At 39.9% G+C, this 20890-nt stretch overlaps 1 protein-coding gene and 1 long non-coding RNA gene across 10 annotated transcripts; one reads left to right on the top strand and one right to left on the bottom strand.

Moving 5' to 3' along the window:
• Positions 1–25: 25 nt before the first annotated feature.
• Positions 26–1478, bottom strand: LOC138141238 (carboxypeptidase B-like). Its single transcript, XM_069061937.1, has 4 exons — positions 1391–1478; positions 1127–1339; positions 692–1079; positions 26–642 (listed from the first exon to the last, which is right to left on the bottom strand). The coding sequence occupies exons 1-4, from the start codon at positions 1447–1449 to the stop codon at positions 79–81; spliced, it is 1224 nt and encodes a 407-aa protein (XP_068918038.1). The 5' UTR covers positions 1450–1478; the 3' UTR covers positions 26–78.
• A 15791-nt stretch (positions 1479–17269) lies between these two features.
• Positions 17270–20641, top strand: LOC138137079 (uncharacterized). 9 transcript variants are annotated; one of them, XR_011161554.1, is made up of 5 exons: positions 17270–17492; positions 17628–18164; positions 18232–18303; positions 18354–18506; positions 18571–20641. It is a non-coding gene; the product is annotated as an uncharacterized lncRNA (long non-coding RNA). The 9 variants fall into 9 exon arrangements; XR_011161548.1 differs by having other exon boundaries at positions 17628–17972; positions 18017–18506; XR_011161547.1 differs by having other exon boundaries at positions 18232–18506.
• Positions 20642–20890: the final 249 nt, after the last annotated feature.

Here is a 20890-nt window from a genome sequence, read left to right as displayed (position 1 = left end):
TACTGGATTAAACTGGAATAAAACATTTTTGTTTCTACCTTTGCCCTTTTATTTATTAGATTTGTACCACTCTTGTATTTATTTAGCGTCTTGTGCTATAGAATCTGCCATAACTTTAATTCCCTCCCACGTCTCGATACAAACCGGCAGTATCCTCTCTGGGGGCAAGTCGAATCCCTCTTTGCCGCCCCCAGGAAGTTCATAAACGTAGACAATATCAATTCCGGCGCCACCCATGGCCCAGTCGTCGCTGCACCCAGCTGCGGGGTACATAACTTCCGTCGAACTCCCAATGGTATACTCGGTACCATTGATGGCCGAAATGACATCGTTGACCTTGTGGGCCAGGTCGTCGAGTTCCTGCCAGTTGTCAGGCTTCAGACCTACGTCATAACTGTACGGATAGAACAGGTACTGCCCGTAGCTGTGTATGGAAATGAAAGCGACGATATTGTCAGTGGCGTCGAGGATGTCTCGCAGATTTCTGGCCTCTACTTCTGAGAACGCTTCTTTTCCGGCGTAGGTGTCGGAACATTCTAGGTCACTGGCGCCGTTTTCCATCCAGTGGAAGCCGAAGTTGCGGTTGCCGTCAGTACCACTGCACATGACACCTGGAGAGCGCGTCTTCCTCCACATCCGGTTCTGCAAGTACCACAGTTAATCTCCACAAGGTGTGGTGGTGGAGCAGTACCGAAGTCCACGTGAACTCGTACCCGTCTGGGTTGAGGCTTGGCAACACGACCCAATCCAGGTCTTCGAGAAGGCCTCGGTTGCCTGGATTTTCCACGAGTTGGTTGATGATGTACAAAGACAACGCCGGAGAAATCCACTCTCGAGCGTGCATCCCAGCTTCCACGAAAAACACAGGTTTGGGAGCGGTACCGGTGGAGATGCGAATTATCTTCATGGTACGGTTCTCGTAGGATTGTCCAATGGTACTGACAGTCACCAAGTCGGGGTAGTCTGAGGCGAGCTGGTCCAAATAGGAGTTGATTTCGTCGTGGCGCAGGTACTGATTGAAGGAGATGCGCCCATTGGTCCCCCTAGACTCGTGGTACCGTCTCTCTGCATCGATGGTTCTGCACAAGAGTTAAAAGTACCACTCTCAGAAAACACACAACTCTACCTTTGTACGTTGTCGATTTCGAGACTGTGATCTATTTTGTGGGACAAAAGGTACTGCTCAAGTTCGTTTTGGACTTCTGGGGACGCCATCACTGTGACAGGCTTGCCAACCTTGTTGATCCTCGACCAAAAGTCGTACCGTGGGTCTGACTCCAAATGGCGCAAGAAGACATTCTCACTTTCAGTTTTGGCGGAGATCTTGTACACTTTGTACCTGTCAATGGTGCAATGGTACAATTAGTCACACAAAAAAACTGAAGTTTACCCGTCGTAAGTGGTACCGGTGCCCAGAAGACCCAAAACTACAACAAAGCTTGCCAACATTTTGTTTGTTGTGACTGCAAACCCCAAACGCCCTACTTTATAAGCTGTTATCAATCTAGATTTTTTGTGTGATAATCTGTCTGACATCTAGTCCTTGTCAAAAAAGAAATCGTTCGATAGAACTTTGTACTCACACCTGTAATAGAATCTAAAAATATTTCGCGGTACTTGGTACATTGAATGTCAAAGAAATGAAGTGGGAGTGTGATAAATTCTTGATAAAATGCTGGAATTAAAAATGTTTTGATGATTCTGAGGATACGGTGACGTTTGGCATTGAAACAAGAAATGAGCGGTCGAATTAAGAACCGACGTGCATTTAGTATTTCTCGGCGGGAGATCACAGAAGTTATTGATTTGTCTGGAGCCAAATTTGAAGTGTGTCTGAGAAGTGAGAAGTGGTCGAACTAAGCAGAGACGTGCATTTGGTTGCGTCTAGGTTTGTAGAAATTTTTAGAGAAGGATGAGCGTGTCTGGAATTATCAATTAAGTCGCGCCTCGAGTTGGAGAGTCTTTCTGGTACCAATTGTTGGTGAAACGTGTAGATGAGTTCCTTTTGTGTTTCCCCGTTGGATGTTCTTTGTGTCCAATTTGTTTGTCCTAACCGTCCGACGTCGTCGCCGACTTGAAGCACCCTCTTCGGGAGTGCTCCAGCTCTCTTGGTAACAAGAAAAGTGTGGGTTCGTCGAAGCCGTCGCCGTCGACAAAGCACCAAATCCGTTCTCGAACAAACACGTCGATTGTTTTAGGAATAGTTTTGTTCCGGTGGAGCGCCCTCGACCGGGTCACATTGTCGTAATGTTGACTGTTAAAACTCTTCAGTGGAGAGGATGAACCAATTTCCTCGTCGGCACTTGATGTCGCGCGCACGGCACACGCGATTTGCGAATCCTCCTTTCAATCCGGCACGTCCACAATGGCTGTTAATTAGATTCCACCAATTCATCTCGGCGATTGTTCGATGAGGATCGAGTGATGGCCGGCTTTGTTCGAAGTGAAGACGTCGAGTGGAGCGGCCTTTTCGCCCCGGAAGCCCCCCGATTTATCAGCGGGTATCACCGGTTGCCGAATATGTGCACCGTGTAATCCTTTCGCGTAAGGAAGATCCATGGGGAACCCACACACGCGTCCCGCTAAGAGGATTCCCGGATCCCGGGAGAGCGCACTAGATTTATGTCGGAGGCGTGAAGCGTCTAGGCACAGCTTTATCGTTATATTTTGATGGTTGCCAGACATGATTACTTTCGACCATTAGATGGGGCTTTCCTGACGAGGAACAACCGGTGGGGCGCTAATTCCGGACTAATTCCGGATCGAAACAAAAAACTCTTTTTTTTTAACCTCGTCCAGTTTTAAACCACCACGCAAAGCTTCATCTTAACGAGCGAAATCAGAATATTTCAAATGGTCAAGAGCGCACTGGCAGCAAATTTACGATCATTCAATAATCATTTTCCGTTGAGATGCGTAAAGATTAAAAAACTGACAAATATTAGTAAGTTTGGTCAGATATTTGTGGCTAAAAATGAGTTTATATGGATGGGAACGAGTTTGTGAGAACGAGATTGTGATGTGATCAGTGAATACATAAAAAAGAAATTAAAGTCTAAACATGCTAAATATTGTTAAGTTGTGCATAATTGTGGCTGAAAATGAGTTTGTGAGATCGAGATTGTGATGCTGTGAATAGTGAATATGTAAAAGATAATTAAAGATTACAAATTTGACAACTATTAGTAAGTTTGGTTAGATATTTGTGACTGAAAATGAATTTAAATGGACAAGCACGAGTTTGTGAGAACGAGGTTGTGATGCTGTGAAGAGCTAATGTATGAAAGAAATGTGACTAGAGAAATAGTTAGCAGTTAGTGGATAATATAAATTTGTCTTCTGGAAAGCTATAGAACTGGGAGGATCGAAATAATCAATAAAAATAATTGCAAAAGTTTGTAGCTGACATTCTTCATTGTCAAATATATTTGCTGATAACTTTCTGGTTTCTAAATGTTTTTCTTTGAAGTTTTTACATTAGTTAGCCCAGAAAATAATCTTTAAAACGGGACTAACAATACAGCGTCCTCGTTCTAAAACTTAAGATTCACGTAAATTTCTAAGTAAAATTTTGGAAGACTTGTTTTGGAAGACAGATGTGTCAAAATACCTATATTTCCAGAAAACTTTCTTGTTTCTGAATATTTTTCTTTAACTTTTTCAGAATTTGTGGCAGACTAAATGCTCTTTAAAACAATGTTAATATCTTAACGAAGTTATTTGAAACAGCTGAGATCAAGATAGTTTCATATGAACGATATTTAAGAAACCGTTTTCATATTCTCCATATTCCATATTTGCCTACAACTTCTTCGTTACTGAATATTTCTTTTTGAAATCTTCACAAAATATAATCGATCAAACATTCTTTAAAACAACACCAACATCATACCCCAGGTCCTTGAAAAGGATCGGTCTTTAAAACAACGTCGAAACTGTAAAAGAGATGGGCTCAAGATCTCAACAAATCATTGCCACTACTTCGAATTGTGGACGGCAGATGGCGCCAGAACTACTACTGTAAAGGTTGGTAGAACTGACTAATTTGTATAGTAGGTTGCCTCGTTGCCATTTAAAACAATAGTTTGATTTTTTTCCCCCCGCAAAAGTTACTCGTGACGTCATAATGCACTTTTACCACAGAGTCTGACGATGACGCATTAGCTGTTGCCTCAGTTGAATAAAACTCAAAAAACCACCCAGTAAACCCCACTGAGTTATAAACCTTGGTTTCTATTCGAACCCTCAAAATTTCTGGGTTGATTTTACGTCACGAGTAACTTTTTCCCCCGCCTCCCAATTTTCAACGTGTCAACCTACTATACAAATTAGTCAGTTCTACCAACCTTGCTGCTATACAAGGTTGGTAGAACAGAAATGCGTTGGGGCAGTCTGAGTGGTCCCCTTTTCATTTAATTGAAATTCTTTCTTGAAATTCAAATGTTTTGATTGGTTGCTGTCATCTCGTTTGTTTGTATCGTGTTTTTTAAAATTTCACCTCAGAGTAGGCGTTGAAGAGTCGATTGTGAACGCACCATGGATTACAGATCACGGATCAGCTGTTTAAAGCTTTTCTTCTGCAGACTGACACTGATGAGTGGTGCGTTCACAATCGACTCTTCAATGCCAACTTTGAGGTGAAATTTAAAAAATCATCCTATATAAACATCGCATGTTCACATAAAATCCTGGACTGGGAGGGCGTTGGAAACCGTCAATTGTTGTGCTTTTTTAAAGTGTAGATTAATTGGAACATGTTCACAGCTAACCTAAAATTTAAAGACAAAAAATCTTTCTTTGCAATGTTTTACATTAGAAATAGAATAACTTAACGATTCCTATTCTCGAAGCAAATATCTAAGGGCACCCTTTGCTGAAAACAAACATGTTCAATTATATCCCGATTAAACATCATAAACAAATGTCATTCGTGTCAAACGGCGGGAAATTCAAACTTTACACTGTTCTAAACGGTTACAGGATTTTATTTGAACGCGCGATAAAACATTGTATTGCATTGAAAATTTGAAGGGCCGGAAATTTGCGCGTTTGTTTTTCCATCGACTTTTCATTAATACGAATAACGTTCATAATGAATGCCGTTTCGGTTCAAATAAAGCATATTGCAAAAACTATCTATATCTCGAGCAAAAATATTTTTGCTGACTTTTTATAGCGTTCATAAAATTAATAAATCCATGAATATGTTGTTTCAAAATGCCAAAAAAAAAGAAATGAAAGTGGAGTCGATAAAATGAATGTTAGGCGCCAACGTCAACATACCACGTCTAGTGTGGATGCGACATTAAATGACAATAAAATTTCAAAAATATTATTCACTTAACAGTTATAGTACGAGTACAAGACAAACATGTAAAATAGGGACACATTAGACAAAAATAAACATCCGAAAATATCGAAGTAGACGTTTATGAACCACTCACCGTGAGTAATCGCTTATCTGAAAAACTGGCAAAACATAAAAGAAATCTTTCACATAAAACGAAACATCCAGTCTAATAAAATGAAATTCGTAATAAAATCAAAACGAATTACAAGGTGCAAATGATTGTTTTCGTGTTCTACAGGAGCAGTCGGACGGCTCATTTCGGTCACTTTGTGTTGACAAATTATCCAAATCAACGTGTGGGATTCGACGAACAGTGAATGATTTCCGGACATTTTTCAAAAAAAATATTTTACGTAATGAAATTGTGTCAACACAACACATTTCAGAGGAAACATTCAACAGCGCCACCAATCTGTCAAAACGGAAATCTGTGTGACGTGCCAAACGTCAACGACGTTTCAATTCCGTTATATGGACAACTTCATTTCATAGTTTAGGGCACTTGCAGTTGCCATAGGAACAAAAAAAGAAAAGAGAAGAAATGTCTGCAAAAAAGCACCGAACGGTCTCTTTTTATGGGCGTAGAACATTTAATCGATTTTGCGGTTCTAGGTTAACAACAATATATGCTTGACGTTTCTTTGACATTTGACATAAAGCTGGTAAATTACCCATTCTTATGGATGTAAATTTCTCTGATTTGTTTTCTTTTTGATCACATTGTACAAGAGCCGTCAAGACTGTTCAGTTATGATTTGTTATGTATGACCTTGTAATAACGTAAAGTCGTACGAATCAATCTACGAATCATTTCTTGTTTCTCGCCGCGACTGTCAAATTTACTAAACTGGAAGTTTTGTATGTCAGATTAATTTTGTATTAGTAAAGATTGCCAGACAAGAATAAGAAAAAAAATGTATTTTGTTTCCATGTTCCAGTTTGGCCAGAACTGGAAATTTCTGACTTTCCTGTTGAATTGTCCCACTCCAAACCTCTCCAGATTCGCGCTCTTCGATGATAAGTTCCCCAGACGATTCGATAAATCCGTCACGTAAGTGTAATCAATCGCATCTGTTTTATTTTCATATTGTCGTGTTGCGATCTTGATTTTGTCGATTCATCGGCGCGATCCATCAAGCTGACGTAAATTGGGCGACCAATCGAAGACGCGCCGCGTCGACTGCCAATATTTCAAAAAACATGACAGCTAATGATAATAAATTTTCAATGACCTTTCGGTCATTACGGCGAGCCGGGGACGTCTGCGGATCCAAATAAAGCTCTTGGGTGACATTTCGCCTCGAAATGTTAAAGCTGCCGCCTCCGACCCCGATACGTGATCTGTAACTTTATGAACACTCGCCCCGTCTGTATTTTTCATTCGCTAATTCGGATTTATGGCGGCCAAATTGGGAATCACCCTGTATATGGGCGGCGCAGCGGGGACGCAAACGCCAACAAAAATATTTCTTTGTAAAGTCTGTCTCAGTTCTAAATTTCCACCAACACTACATATTCTACGTTGGAAATACAACCGGCAACACTGTTTGGTGAAAAATGAGTCAGATTGTATTTGTCAGGTTATCTGTCAATTTCCGTTTTTACAACTCAAAATTTTACAATAAATGAAAAGAACGAAAACCTTTTTTTAAATGCAGCAAGTAAGTAGGTAGAAAATCAAATTCTAAAAGCAAAATAAACTTATGAATTAACTTTAATGTTTTCGAACCATGTTTATAAAATAATTATATTGCCAACTTTGGTTATGAGAATCCCCAATTTACAAATATTTTCATTTTGCCAACATAATTCAACAGGTGGTGGAAATTTAGAATTGAGACAAACTATACGTGGTACAAAGAAGGGATTTCGTTTACGCCGTGTTCAAAAATGAATTGACCAGTTCAAGCTTGAGAGAGGCGAGAGGAAATATTTTAAGATTGTTTAACACTAGAAAGCACTGGGGGAAATGTAAATTGACGATTAAAAAGCTTAGAAGAAGTTGTGAACAAGACTGCAAGAAAGGGAAAAACGCAATGTGTTTCCTAATGATGGAAATATTAGTAGCAGCTGTGGAAGTACTCCAAATTGCAACCACGACTATTTAAAACATGTTTTTCTTTGTTTTCTATTGATTGTTATCTGTGATGTTCTACAGGTTTAGATAATGATATGATTGCATTGATCACACCACAAACATTTTTTGTTTAATAAAATAGATATGTATTTTGTAAATTTTCGCCGGATAAGATAGAGAATCGCAGAGAGAGTTAGGCCTTCATTTCACTGAGGTAAATATTAATAGATGTCACTCATAAATTTGTTACATTTTACAAAGACAAAATTTGTTTTTCTTTTTGGTTGCACATACAAAGTGATCAAAAAGAAAACAAATCAGAGCAGGCGTTGCAAATTATCGGTCACGTTATAATAAATTATACCTCATGAATTAAGCAACATTTTATATTCATAAGAATGGGTAATTTACCAGCTTTATTACCAAATGCGACGCCACTGGTAAGCAGATTTTGCGGTGAACTGTCAAAGAAACGGTGTTGTCGTTAACCTTGAAAAAAAGTTTTCGATTTCGGCGAAGTTTAAGGACGTTTCCTGTAATTATAAGCAACAACTATCCCAGAATAAGTAAAGTGAAATGGGTTAAGACCCATTACCATTGAAGATAAAGTATTAATTATTAATAATTAATTAATTAATTAATAATATATTTTTTGAGGCAACCAGTAAAACGACTGTGTATAGCAAGTATACATAATGTGTAAGGTCAAGCTAAGACAGACGTTTCAATAAAGCAAGAAATGAGGTAGCACTCTTGATTTGTTTTCTTATTGATCACGTTGTACAGTGGGATAAGAACTTCATTACAGCACGAATTTCATTACCGCACTCAGTGGGATAAGTAAGTTCTTATCCCACTGAATGGTGTAATGAAACTCATTTATCTCACTGGCGTAAATAAATAAGATTTACCTTTTTTTTCCATTCGCGGCGGTCTTAGATAAAATATTGTACATAACACGTGGGCTAAAGCATATTACACTTATGACAGGAAACTCGTGTGATTACGGTTGAACTCGGGCTAACGCCCTCGTCATTTGCAATCTTGCCAGTCGAATCCTGTAATATTGCTTTTATCCCACTAATTGTGTAAATAACTATTACTTAAATTCTTTATGAAACAAAAAACATCGATTTTGTAGTTTCTCGTTTCTGAACACAAAAAGAATTGTCAGTCAAGGATAAACAACCGCCCGTTGGTACAATAATCTGATGGAGGGTGCGTCAAAGCAAATAGCATTGTTAAAAATTGAACCCTACCTTGTGCAAGCTCCCCTGGAAAAATCGTCGAAATAACTTATTTAATTCGAGAAATGACACACAAATCCCACCTTAAACTTTCAACAACGCTCTTAATGTCCGCATTTTTTCCTTCCTTTCAACTCTTTTCCAGCTCCTCTCCACCGAGACTCCCGATCTCGTAATTCTCGTCTATTCCCACTAAAAATCTTCTCGCTATTATCTATTCAGTGGGGTCTTTGTTCGCGCATTTGCATTCGCCGGGCTTGACCATAACGAGATTTGGCTCACTCAACTCGTATTTATCCATAATTTATATAAATTTGAAAGGAATAGGGATGTTGTGCAGCTTTTATTAAGTTGTATCGGGCGGAAACCCGCATTTTGCTTAGCACCGAACCTTACACAACGAGATTATGTCGAGGTATTTATTATATAAGTAATGAGATTGTTATTAAGAGCGCGGAACCGTGAATCTGCTACGTAAACACGACGAGCTCAAAGAGCTTTTTAATTGAACTATTTTGAGTTCGGAGCGATTTAGTGTCACAACAACTAGCTCATTATTAGGCCAATTATCATAAATTTACATCAGGAGTGGGCGGTTCGTCGTGTTTTAGACACGACTGATTGGAATTTTGTCAAGTGGGACGATACCGAAATCGCCAATAACGCAGAGTTTATTGTGTTTGCATTTTATTTGCTCCTATAAGCTTCCTTTCATACAACAAGTCACAGAGCGTTGTGGCCAGGCGCGTAAGAGCGTTCACCACGCATTCACGATGTCTGGGGTTCGAATCCCAGGCAAAGCTCTGACCAGATGTGGGTTTTTTTCTTAGTAAATTAGCAAATAGCGTACATCATAATATGCAAATGCTGTGTCGTACATAACCTCCTCCTCCTGAGGTCAACCAGAATCATCTCATCTGAGAATGAAAGACCGATCGCTTATAATTTTTTACAAGTGTTTTTACGAGTACATTCTTTCTACTTGTCGTTCCTTATTGTATCTCCTTAATCTTTCCCCATTTTCTCTAATTCTCTTTGCAGTATTTCACAATAGAAAATTTTCCCACAGTCTCTAATTCCTCAGATTTTATTAAATTAAATTTTTTCTACTGCCATTTTTTTCTTTTTTTACTTTCCGTATACATTATTTAAGTTAAGTTAAGCTCACTCTGGTCTAATTTGTGTCAATGTTCCTTCAGCCCAGATATTTTCCCCCTTCGATAACAGAGGCGAGATTTTTGCGCGTATTTTGAAAAGCTCCAGCACAAATGAAATCAAAACACCGGCAGGAATTCCTGTCTGTTCGTTCACAATTCTGAAATTCGCCAAGCCCGAACCGTTTATTTAATTCGCATTCGGGGGTAAGTCCCCGTAATAACCCTCACCTAAAATTAATTAGTCGGCTACATAATTCGTAAGGTGTTTTGAGGATGAACCAAAAAGGATAATAGAGGCTTCTTCTATATTGCGTAAATATTTTAATATCCGGCAACATGAAACCCTTTTCACACTCAGATGATGATCGCGGCCCGATTAATTCCGTTTGTCTTGGGCAACGTCGGCGGCGGCGAATCGATACCGGGGGCCATGCGGCACTTTTGGCTCACCTCACTTCGGAGGATATTTAAAAGCTGTGTGTCGCGTGCTGCCGTTATATTACTCTGACAGAGCATTCATCACCACTCCCGAGCCCGTACGGCCTTGCACCGCTACGCTAATTGTGTTTTATGACGACGACCAACCCACCAATTTTTCAACTCGGTAATCAAAAGTGAAATGTGCACAGGAATCCTCGGCGCAGCGCTCCTACCACGAAGGCCGATTCACTTTCAGCACCACACTTCACCAATCAAAAGGAGCAAGTCTTTCCCCGCAACTTTTAAAACAACAAGAAAATTCTACTTAAATTTGCACGCTAAATTTAGCTTCATAAGGATTTTGTCCTTTCTTGGTTTCAATCCAAGCACCCACTTTTCTCACAACTTTGACAATTTGCTGCCTTTTCCGCAGAAGAAACAAGAAACTACCACAAATGAGGTGGAAGGTCTATTCAAAAACCCGAAGAGCATCCAACCTGGCTGCTGAGTCTTTCCAGAGTTTTTGCAGCCACACTGACGGGAAGATTCGGGATGGGCACGGTGAGGATGGGTGCGGAAGAAAGATGGAAGGTACTGACCCAGCATTCGCCTTATCTGTCATACGAGACATACCACGATGTGATGGTGTGGGGAAACCTCTGAAAAAAACTCACACCTGGTCAGGCGGCACCGGGGTTAGAACCCTGGACCTCGCGCATGTAAAGTGGCGCGCTAGGCGCTTGGCCACAGTACTCGGTCCAAAGTACCGTTGTAATATTCTATCCCCCCGACCACCCTACTCTCTTTGGTGCTTTCATTCCATATTGCTAATGCGAACTAGAAGTACAAGAATGCTGTCTCGACAACGCGGAAGGACATCCGGGTCACGTGCCCCACAAAACCTTACTATTCGACGGTGCAGCATTCCACCCCCGATAAGCCTCATAACCGCCAAATGAAACCGGATTCCTGCGTTGTAAAAACTTCCCCCATCAACTAATGCAACGTTTCCATTGAACAACCGAAATGATTTCTTTCTAATTATCGAGCGTCACGCCACCGAATACTAAATTAATTGCAACTGTTAATAAACATGAGGGAACCACGTCACCCCGTTATTCCGTCGTAAATCCGGCAAATCTGATGGGCGTACAAAAGGGGCTAATTAGAAATTTTATGCGAAGGGGTTGGTGTTCGAAACGGTGATAACATTTGTGCAACGGGAAAAAACGACACAAGTGCAGTGTCCCGGTCGAGTCACGCAACGGGGTTGTAAGAATATTGAATTATTACGGCGATAAGGGGTAAGAAATGTGGTGTAGGAACACATTTTTTAATTAGGTCAATTGTGACAAGTGTGGGCAAGTTGGGAGTTTTTCCGCGGCGAGGTTATCTTGTTACGAGATGATTTGGTTAATGGATTATTAATTAGTTGTAGATGTGAATACACGCTTGTCTGGTTGAGTGTATCCATTATGTGTAATTTCTGGCCTTAATTAGTATAAATGATCTATAGATGTAATGGAGTCGTGTCGGAGTTATCTCTTTCATGATTGAAAACGCGGTGAATAGGCAAATGAGTTTGCAGCGACAAACGCTTTCATGTCCTCTTGTTAATGTCTTTACATTCTTCTTTTCTTTACCACCACTTTTTTAATTTCAAAATTACTCCACCCCACCTACTTGTCATCCCCTTTCCCATTTACAACCTAGTCTTGTACTATTTACTTTGTTTTTGTCTTGATGTTTTTCCTTTTTGAGAAGAACCCAGTCAATATCTAATAAAACATAAATATCTGCTTTATTCTTGCTATGAGCGAAAACCTAAAGACATTTAATCCGAAAGCACTTGACTGTAATCAATGGTCGGGGCAATATATTTAAGTTCACCTGGTGCAGGTGTCTCCGACTAAGTCTCCATATTTCAGCGGAAATAGTCCCAAGCGTGTTACAATAAACTTTTCCACGTGAGAAGTGCACGTCACTTGCAACACCCCTCGGTATACTTTCACTATATCAATAGATAAATCATCCACGTGCGTCTAAGGGTCGTAAAACCCTTAACCCCACCGGAATTTACACCGGAACAAAATTCAATCCACCATAAAATTACATCAGTCTGCGTATAATCCATCTAACTAGCAAGAAAGTTGCAGTCACTTCCAGCCCCTTCACAACACTATTTGCGTTTCTTTTGGTCTTGAGAGTCTTCTTGTTTACTCACCTGCACGGAAGAAAAATACATTTTTAGTGTCCATCTGTTGGCAGCATTGAAAAAGCTAATTAGGAAAATTCTCAGATTTTTTTGTGCCACTTTAGCCATTTTAAAGCGGCAAATAGTAATGATTAAATTCAAATTCCAAGATTTGGCGCGTAAAGCTTGAGCGCCCTCTGACGGTTGCTCTACGAGTAAGTGAATGAAACAACGAGAGTCTGTGCTTAATTCCTCTTCTTCCATTTGAAAAAGTGCATTAATTGCTGTCGGGGTTGAGAAATAGAAATTGTAAAGCGGCATTGTTCGCAAGTTCCAACTAAGACAAGAGAAACAAAAGCAAGAGTGGGTGCAGTTTTCGCCGCCATTTTGATTAAACCCACAATTAAACAAGTTAAGACACGTCCGGCGCATCGAACTTCATTAAAACTCCGCAGACCTCCGGATTCTCTCACGATCCATCCGCAGCAGTTGGTGGAATGTCCGGAGGGCGTCGCGATGCTCACATATTCGAAAACAAAGCGACGGACGATGTTGCGGCCAACTGTCCGTCCCGACCGCAACTGCCCCCGATGGTCATTACGAATTTGCTGGCGCATTTTTTCTTTGAGACAAACATCGCCAGTTCAAACATACAAGTCAAACAGCGTCCTTTGTGCGACGCACTCGGAGAGGACGTCCTCGCTCAATTAAAACATAATACGATTGCAATAAAACGCGATTTGTGATAACGGAAATTTCGTGTTATCTCTGTTTTAGGGCGAGATGGGAACTGACAGGACAATTTCCTGAACGGGAACTACCCGCGACCGGTCAGACATGCGAATGCAAATTGCAAATTTACCAAATTGTTGTGGAATTTTGATTTGACGGGGCACGCACGGGGCGGGACGCCTGAAGTAACGAGCCGGAAATGAAGAAATCGCTGCAGACTTCGTCGAGCGTTGGTTTTGCCAGATTCAATTAAAAATAAATCCCCCAGGGTTCGACGTTTCAAATCTGCCGCGCTTTTCGCCGGAGCTGGCATCTGCAGGGCGCGCGTCTAACCGCACAACCGCAGAAATCTGAAACTCAAAATGGATTTTTGATTTTGACATTTGTGCAAGTCGATTTGGAACAACACTTTGTTGCAATTTCTCTGCTTTCTCTCTTTGCCGCGACTGATTCTTCAATACCATTCCATCAATAAAGCTCTCTGACATCAGATATCCCTCGTATTCTGTGAAAGATGGCTTCCTAATGAAATTTGAGTGAAAATTTTCGCTTCTCCTTTTAACATAACATTGCTTCGCGTTATTGACTACCTGGAAGGAGTCCATTTGGTATTTTATGAGTCGCTTTGTGGCGTCTACACGAATTTTTTAATAACGCCGAGAGAATAGTAGGAATTTATATTGCTTAATAATAAAGAGTCGCCCGTAGCGCCGAATTAATTAGAAAGGTTTAGAGGTACTTTGATGTCAGTTCCGCTAAAGAAATACGAAACCATTTCGATAATAAAAAGAAAGAACAAAGCGGAAGGGGCGCCTGGGGCGCCATCTATTGCCGCGATTAAAATTATTCCGAATTTCAATTAGCGCACATCGAGGCTTTGACAAACTGCATAATTGCATTAATTACGAACTGATTTCGCGTTAACGAGATCACTTTTAACGCAGAAACGAGACGACGACGATTCGCCCAGACATTTTTGACGTTTGGCACACACTTTAATCCATCTCAAAGCGGAGTATCTCGTGTCGACCTTTAATAAACCAGGACTATTTGTAATCCGAGAAATGCGACACCTTAACACCCCATAATCCCAGATTAACGAGATTTATTAATTCTAAACGTCAATGGTTGACATGTGTCACTTTTAGGTTGGCAGGAGTGGGCGCGAATGGCGCCATTCGTGTCGGTCTTAATCGTAAGTATGGAAAAAAGCATAAACATCGCCACGAAACAAATAAAATTCTCGATAACAGATTATCTAGAACGACTTTATTACTCCGCGATCGTCGCAAAAAGTCGCCTTTAAATTTTATCTTCATGCAAATTGAGGCCATTTAGAATATAATTACTTGTCTTAATCAGATTTTTTAATTTCAGAATAACATTTAAATTTCGCTTTAAATTTGTCTGATGTTTGAATAAAAATTCACGTCACGCTTTTTGTCGGTGTGTTTTACTTCAAAATTAAGTTTCTTGGGGAATTCTTTAATTATCTCAACAATCCCACTCGTCGGGTTCAAAAAGTGGATAAAAGTCATCCAACAAACAAACAAAAACTTATAGAAAAATTAATAAAACGTAGATTTGTGCCGTAGTTTTGACGTTATAAAATACCAACTAATAAAACAGACATTGACGCATGAAGTATGGAAATGTGCGCCATTTTCGATGAATCGTCACCTAAAAGGACATCAGCTTATGCAGAAACATTGTATATATGCGCATTTTTCAGTGTCCGAAAAAACAAATGCGCAAACGGTTTAGGTTATCGCTTACTTTAAACTAAAAAATAAAGATTATTATGGTAATGACACACTTGTGCGCAATTATAAAAGTCCATTTTCTTTTTTTTGCGTCCCAGTTTTAGTTGACAATGTTTCGTGGAGTCTTTGTAGTCCTTTTGGTTGCCTCTCTCGGTTGCCATTTTTGTCTGGCACAACAGGGTGGCTCCGGTGGTAATACTGGTGGTGGCAGTGGCGGTGGCACCGGCGTTTCACAATCTACCATAAGAAAACTTATCGACCAAATCCTGGAACTGGCTAACAGCGGACAGTTGTGTCCGTTGCTGGAACAACTCTTTAATTATGGTGGAGGACTCCTCGACAGCATGGGAGTTGACCCAGACAATCTTCTTAACTTAGTGAAGACGTATGCCAATTGTAATTAGCCAAAGACAAGTCTGCAGGATTGTTTGTTGTATTTCTTTAACAACTAAACCTAAATAAATGTGTTCTTGTGGAACAGTTTTTCATTCTGACACCTTTCATTTAGAATAAATAGTAGTTTATTTAATGAGTTCGTGACTAAATTGGGCCCACGAGTGCCAAAAAAGGCCCAATTTACACACTAACGAGTTGAATACAACGTTTTTTTTGTTCGACGACCCCCTTAAAGGCTCCAAATCGCTTAAAATCTTTCAAATTAGCTTGACGTTTCGTTTTGACAAGTTGTGACATTTATCAAAATCCGTTCACACAGGAGAAAATTCTCAAATTCTGACAGTGTCGAACAAAAAACATTTTTCTCGAAGTGTGACACTGTATTTGAGACAGTATAAGCTGCACATTTGTACAGATGCAGACCTCCTATTAATGAAAACCAAATTTTAAACTGTTTTGAAAACATTTTGATTTTACTTTTTAACTCCAACAAAAAAAATCAGAAGTAACGGATTTGAAACTAGAAGATTTTGATGAGTCATGGAACAGTCCTAACAATTTCTTTACTTATTTATGACAAAGTATAATGTTTTGAAAGTCAGAAATAACGGATTTGAAAGTAGAAGATTTGGATGAGTCATGAAACCGTTCTAGCAATTTCTTTATTTTTATTTATGACAAAATAAAATGCGCCACAAAGAAAATTCCAGAAGGTCGTTTGCATACATTTCATTTTTATGAACTGATAGCAAACAAGTTTCCACGTAGTTTAGTTCATATTTACATCGTTCTACAACTAAAGTGTCTACTAACTCTTTTTAGTCTTTTTACTATAAGTTATTAGAAAATAGAACATGATTCCATTTCTCTTTGTCATTTTGGGATTGACAATGTCTGCTTCCTCCGTACCAGCTCTTCGCAAGCTCAGCTTTCAAGAAAACTTGGTACTTCAAGCTGTCATGGGTTCGCTTTCTGATGAAGTTTTGTGCGAGCACATGCAACAAATACGTCCTGATAATGATTTGCAATCGGAGTCCAAAAGTGAAGAGGCGAAACTATGGACAGCTGCCTACAAATACCTAAAGTGTGATGACAAGTCTAAACCGAAAAAACCAAATTTTCTGAAGTTGGAGAAGATGAACGTCAACGACTTATTGAATGTGATCCCTCTTGACAACGTTCTGAAATACTACCAGGAACAACGAGAGTTTTTATAAAACATACGTTCATCGTTGTATAAATATGGCTGAATATTAGTGCAGGGCATTTAATATTATCATAAATGCGCCTGTCATGATAGTCTTATCAATGCTGTTGTTATCTTTCGAAATAAAACCTCGTAACACTGTCGAATTCTTTATTGCAACACCTAAAACATTCATTTTCAGACCGCCCAGTGGCGCTGTCATTGTTTCACCCTGCGACAGCTAGACAATATTGCACCAGAACGCCGTGAACTGCATAATTAGCAATAAAGATATACTTAAGACACAACTTTCAATTTTGATATTTATATAAAGGGTATTGTTGGTTGCATAACCCAACTATAAAGTCTGGCAACGTTAAGTTTTCTTTTGTTCTAATTAAAAATTAATGGATATTATTGTTTGGGGCAATATATTTTCATTTCCATCATGGATCGTGTTTAGAAACTAGAAATAAATCGGAGTCGTAGAGGCTGTCCTGTGCAATGGCGAACTAGTCTTGCATTTTAATTGTTCGATCGCAACACAAACAAAACAGAATTGACACTGTCCAAACGACAATTTTCGCAAACACTTGGGCACAGACTGGAAAACTCAACTGAAACAATTTTACTCCAAATGGGAGGAAGTTTGCATAATGTCATACAATTATTTTACAATTGAAACGCGGCAACGTCGCCAGACAGCAATTTCCGACAATTAACGGTAACGGTAACTTTTCGCTGGAGCGCTGGTTTTGGGGGTTGGTAATCCTGCCGCAGCTAGTGACAGTTGTGATTGTGGTTGATCGTTTAAAAGTTTGTTGTTTTGCGTTTGATCGGGATTAAAAGGAATCGAGAGTGATCAATGACACAGCGGTGTTCCGCAATTAATAAAGCGCGAGTTTGTGGAAGAAAACAGATCCGATCAAGTGGGTAGATGCCAACGTCAGCCCAACCCCCTAAAAATGAGGTAAGGGTTGATGTATAATTTATGACGTCATTTCTAAATTACGTTCGACCCTGGATGGTAATGTAGCTCGACGAAGTTGAGCTAAAGTGTCGCCGCGCCAGTGAATATCATACAAACATTTAAGACATTTTCCAGGTGGCATTGCAGTCGCCCCAAAGTCGTCAATTTTTACGGCGTCGTTCCTGCTACTATTTAGATACACCGCTCCAGGATCCGGTTATGACACGCTTGCAGACATGTCGCCGCACGACTTTAAAAATGGAATTTCATTAAAGCCGTAAAGAGATCAACTGCCAGGATGATATTGTGTCTAATAACACTAAAGCTTGTTCGGGGCTTTGGCTTTAGTCAATTTTTATTTGAAAACGTTTCCGGTCGGCTGGCTCAAAACGACAACGCTATGGATTGAAGGATGAAATCTTCCTGGAGGAATTAGCGAAAACAGGAAGGAAACGAAACAAACGGGACAAGGACGTAAAGGTAAGACATCCTTGTTTTTTCCAATCAAGCAGGCGTCGTTGCAGAAGTTGGGTACGTTCCAAATACGCAACGTTGCCGATTTAAATATTTCCAGAACTGGAGTTCATAAAAAGAAATAAATTATTGAGCGTTCACAAAAAATGTAGTCAGGTGGTGGCGTTTTCTCTTTTACAAACGCAGGTCGTGTCTTAAGTGAGTGTGCTTGGACTTTACTTTGAGGTACATAACCTCACATTGATGATTTTTACATTTTTTTTAGTGAAGAAGAAAAAGATCGATTTTATTGTTGTGGGCGAAAACAGGAAGGAAACGAAACAAACAGGACAAGGACGTAAAGGTAAGATATCTTTGTTTTTTCCAATCAAGCAGGCGTCGTTGCAGAAGTTGGGTACGTTCCAAATACGCAACGTGGCCGATTTAAATATTTCCAGAAACTGGAGTTCATAAAAAGAAATAAATTATTGAGCATTCACAAAAAATGTAGTCAGGTGGTGGCGTTTTCTCTTTTACAAACGCAGGTCGTGTCTTCAGTGGGTATGCTTGGACTTTACTTTAAGGTACATAACCTCACATTGATGATTTTTACATTTTTTTTTAGCGAAGAAGAAAAAGATCGATTTTATTGTTGTGGAAATGCTGTTTCAAAAGATGAACTGTGAGTGGGTAAATGTGAAAATTTTTGCGAGGGTAACCGCGTCGGCAGCGTCTTAGTGGTATTCCATTAGGCAGTGTCACTTTCATGTATCAGCGTCAATTTTCCTTTGGGGCCCGAACGCTCGGTTCTGAAAGGCCGTTTGATACAGAGAAGACACGGTAAACTCATTAGGAGGCAGTGAATCGCAGCAACACTAAATAAACAGTTAAGCAAATCGGGGGCGAAACACTTTTGAGCTATTAGAAAAACAATTATAACGTTAATCAAATCCCAGGAGCGAGCCGAGCGTGCCTAGTCGAAGCGCCATAACTCGATATTAGAACAAAGGAACTAATTGAATATGGATCCAATGGCAAAGAACCTGGAAGCTTCCGAACAAAGGAGGCTGCGACTTCTCTCCAAGTCATTAATTTAGTCTGAATGTTGCCAATGGGGGCGCGCAGAGACGCCGTGGGGCACTTGTTAATAATATCACCAATAATTAGGATGGCCGTGTGGATGCGTCCTTCAAGGTCTGGCTGGCGGGAAGCGTCTGTGGCGATCTAATTGAGTCGTCCATTCGTGAGAACCGGACCATCTGTCCTGGCCGATAGATAGGCAGGAGAGCTTCCCCCAGGACATCGCTCAACATGCACGAGGCGGTGGGATGGGGGCGAACGCTTTAAAACTAAAACGCCTAATTTCGAAGTAAATAAACAGGGACGATCGATAACAACGGTCGGGGGAGTCAATAAACAAAAGTGCGTATTAAAGGAGGGCGGTGGGGCTCTTACGAGCACTTTAGCACCGCCAGTTTTACAATCGGACCATTGTTTGGGCCAAATGGGCGGGAATTATGCAATCACTAAGGAATTTATGAAATATTCAGGAGTGAATGGCGAGACCGTCCTTGGGGGCTTTCAAATGGGGAAGCCGCTCCTGAAGAAACAATAAGGTATGAGGGAAACATTCATTACGAAATATAAATTGCCGCCTCTTAACTCTACCACCCCCCTCGCCTTTCCCTCGCCGAAGAGGAGTCGATACCATCCGATGAATGTTGCAAACTCGGGTATGGTCAATTGACGGATGGCATCGTCTACTACTCTTCAAGTCAATTTTTTTCTCTTTTTATTTTAGTTCTAGCGAAATATTGGCAAGTCTGAAGGAATTACGAATGCCCCAAGTGGATTTGCTTTTCGAGCTTCAGAAATCTTCAGATTAAAAAGAAATTCATTTTTCTACGCCTGTTAAAAAGTGTGCAATGTTTTACTACTAAGTGCGTAAAACATCTGTTTATGGTAATAAAATAAGCGGAAACAAGTAAAAAAACCTTTTAAAAAAGTGTCCCAGAATGTCATCATTTCACTTTGACGTTATGCAAACCTGTTCACCGAAATAGCCGAACCATATAACAGTTTGTATTGAAAACAGTTGCGTAAAGTGTCTTTTTCGCTCATGGAATTGCCGCACTCGCGGTCAAATTCCTATTCGTGAAAAAAGGACTACTTTATGCGCTTGTTACATAAATTACTATTTTGGTGAATAACACTTGAAAATCGTCATAGTTAGTTACGATATAAGTATTGTAACGTGTCATTTTACGATACGTGCTGGGAAAATTGTCCAACGAGGCGGTAGGCCGATGGATAATCAACCCTTCCAGTAATACGAAGTTACAATATCAATATCGTACAATGTTTTGTCTTCTATCAATAATTATTATCGGAAGAAATAATTATTAGATGAGAGAGAATAATGTTACACAAATGATTTTTTTTTTAATTTCTGGCACCACTGCCAAAGTAAAGACGATACATTTGATACAGATCAAGAAAGTATTTCGTCAGACACAAATGCGGCTGTTACAACTTCGATACCAGCGGAATCCCTACAAAAATGTCACTTTGCATGATGCTTTACCACATTAGTGTGGCAAAATTTGACCTTATGTGTTGATTGTAAATAAAATAAAACGAATATTTATAAGATTAAGAGCTTTTATTAAAGCTTGAATAAAGTTCCATATCTTACGTCCAAACCCTTGTTTTCTTTTTTTCTTTTTTTGGAGTAACGATCTTACTCAAGATGTGTTGAAACTTGTCGCACTCTTGTCAAAAAAAAAGAATTTACACCAACGTAAACTCCAAACGTAGCATGAGCCACTGCAACGTGATTTTGAGAAGCTCTGATTTTTGGAACATCTGAATTACAACGACCACCTTAAATAAATCTCTTCACCGATGAAGCCTGGTTTCACTAAACAGGACATGTACGTTGGAAG

This window comes from Tenebrio molitor, chromosome 1, assembly GCF_963966145.1.
Source record: "Tenebrio molitor chromosome 1, icTenMoli1.1, whole genome shotgun sequence".
NCBI lineage: Eukaryota > Metazoa > Arthropoda > Insecta > Coleoptera > Tenebrionidae > Tenebrio > Tenebrio molitor.
This window is presented reverse-complemented; position numbering and strand designations above follow the sequence as displayed.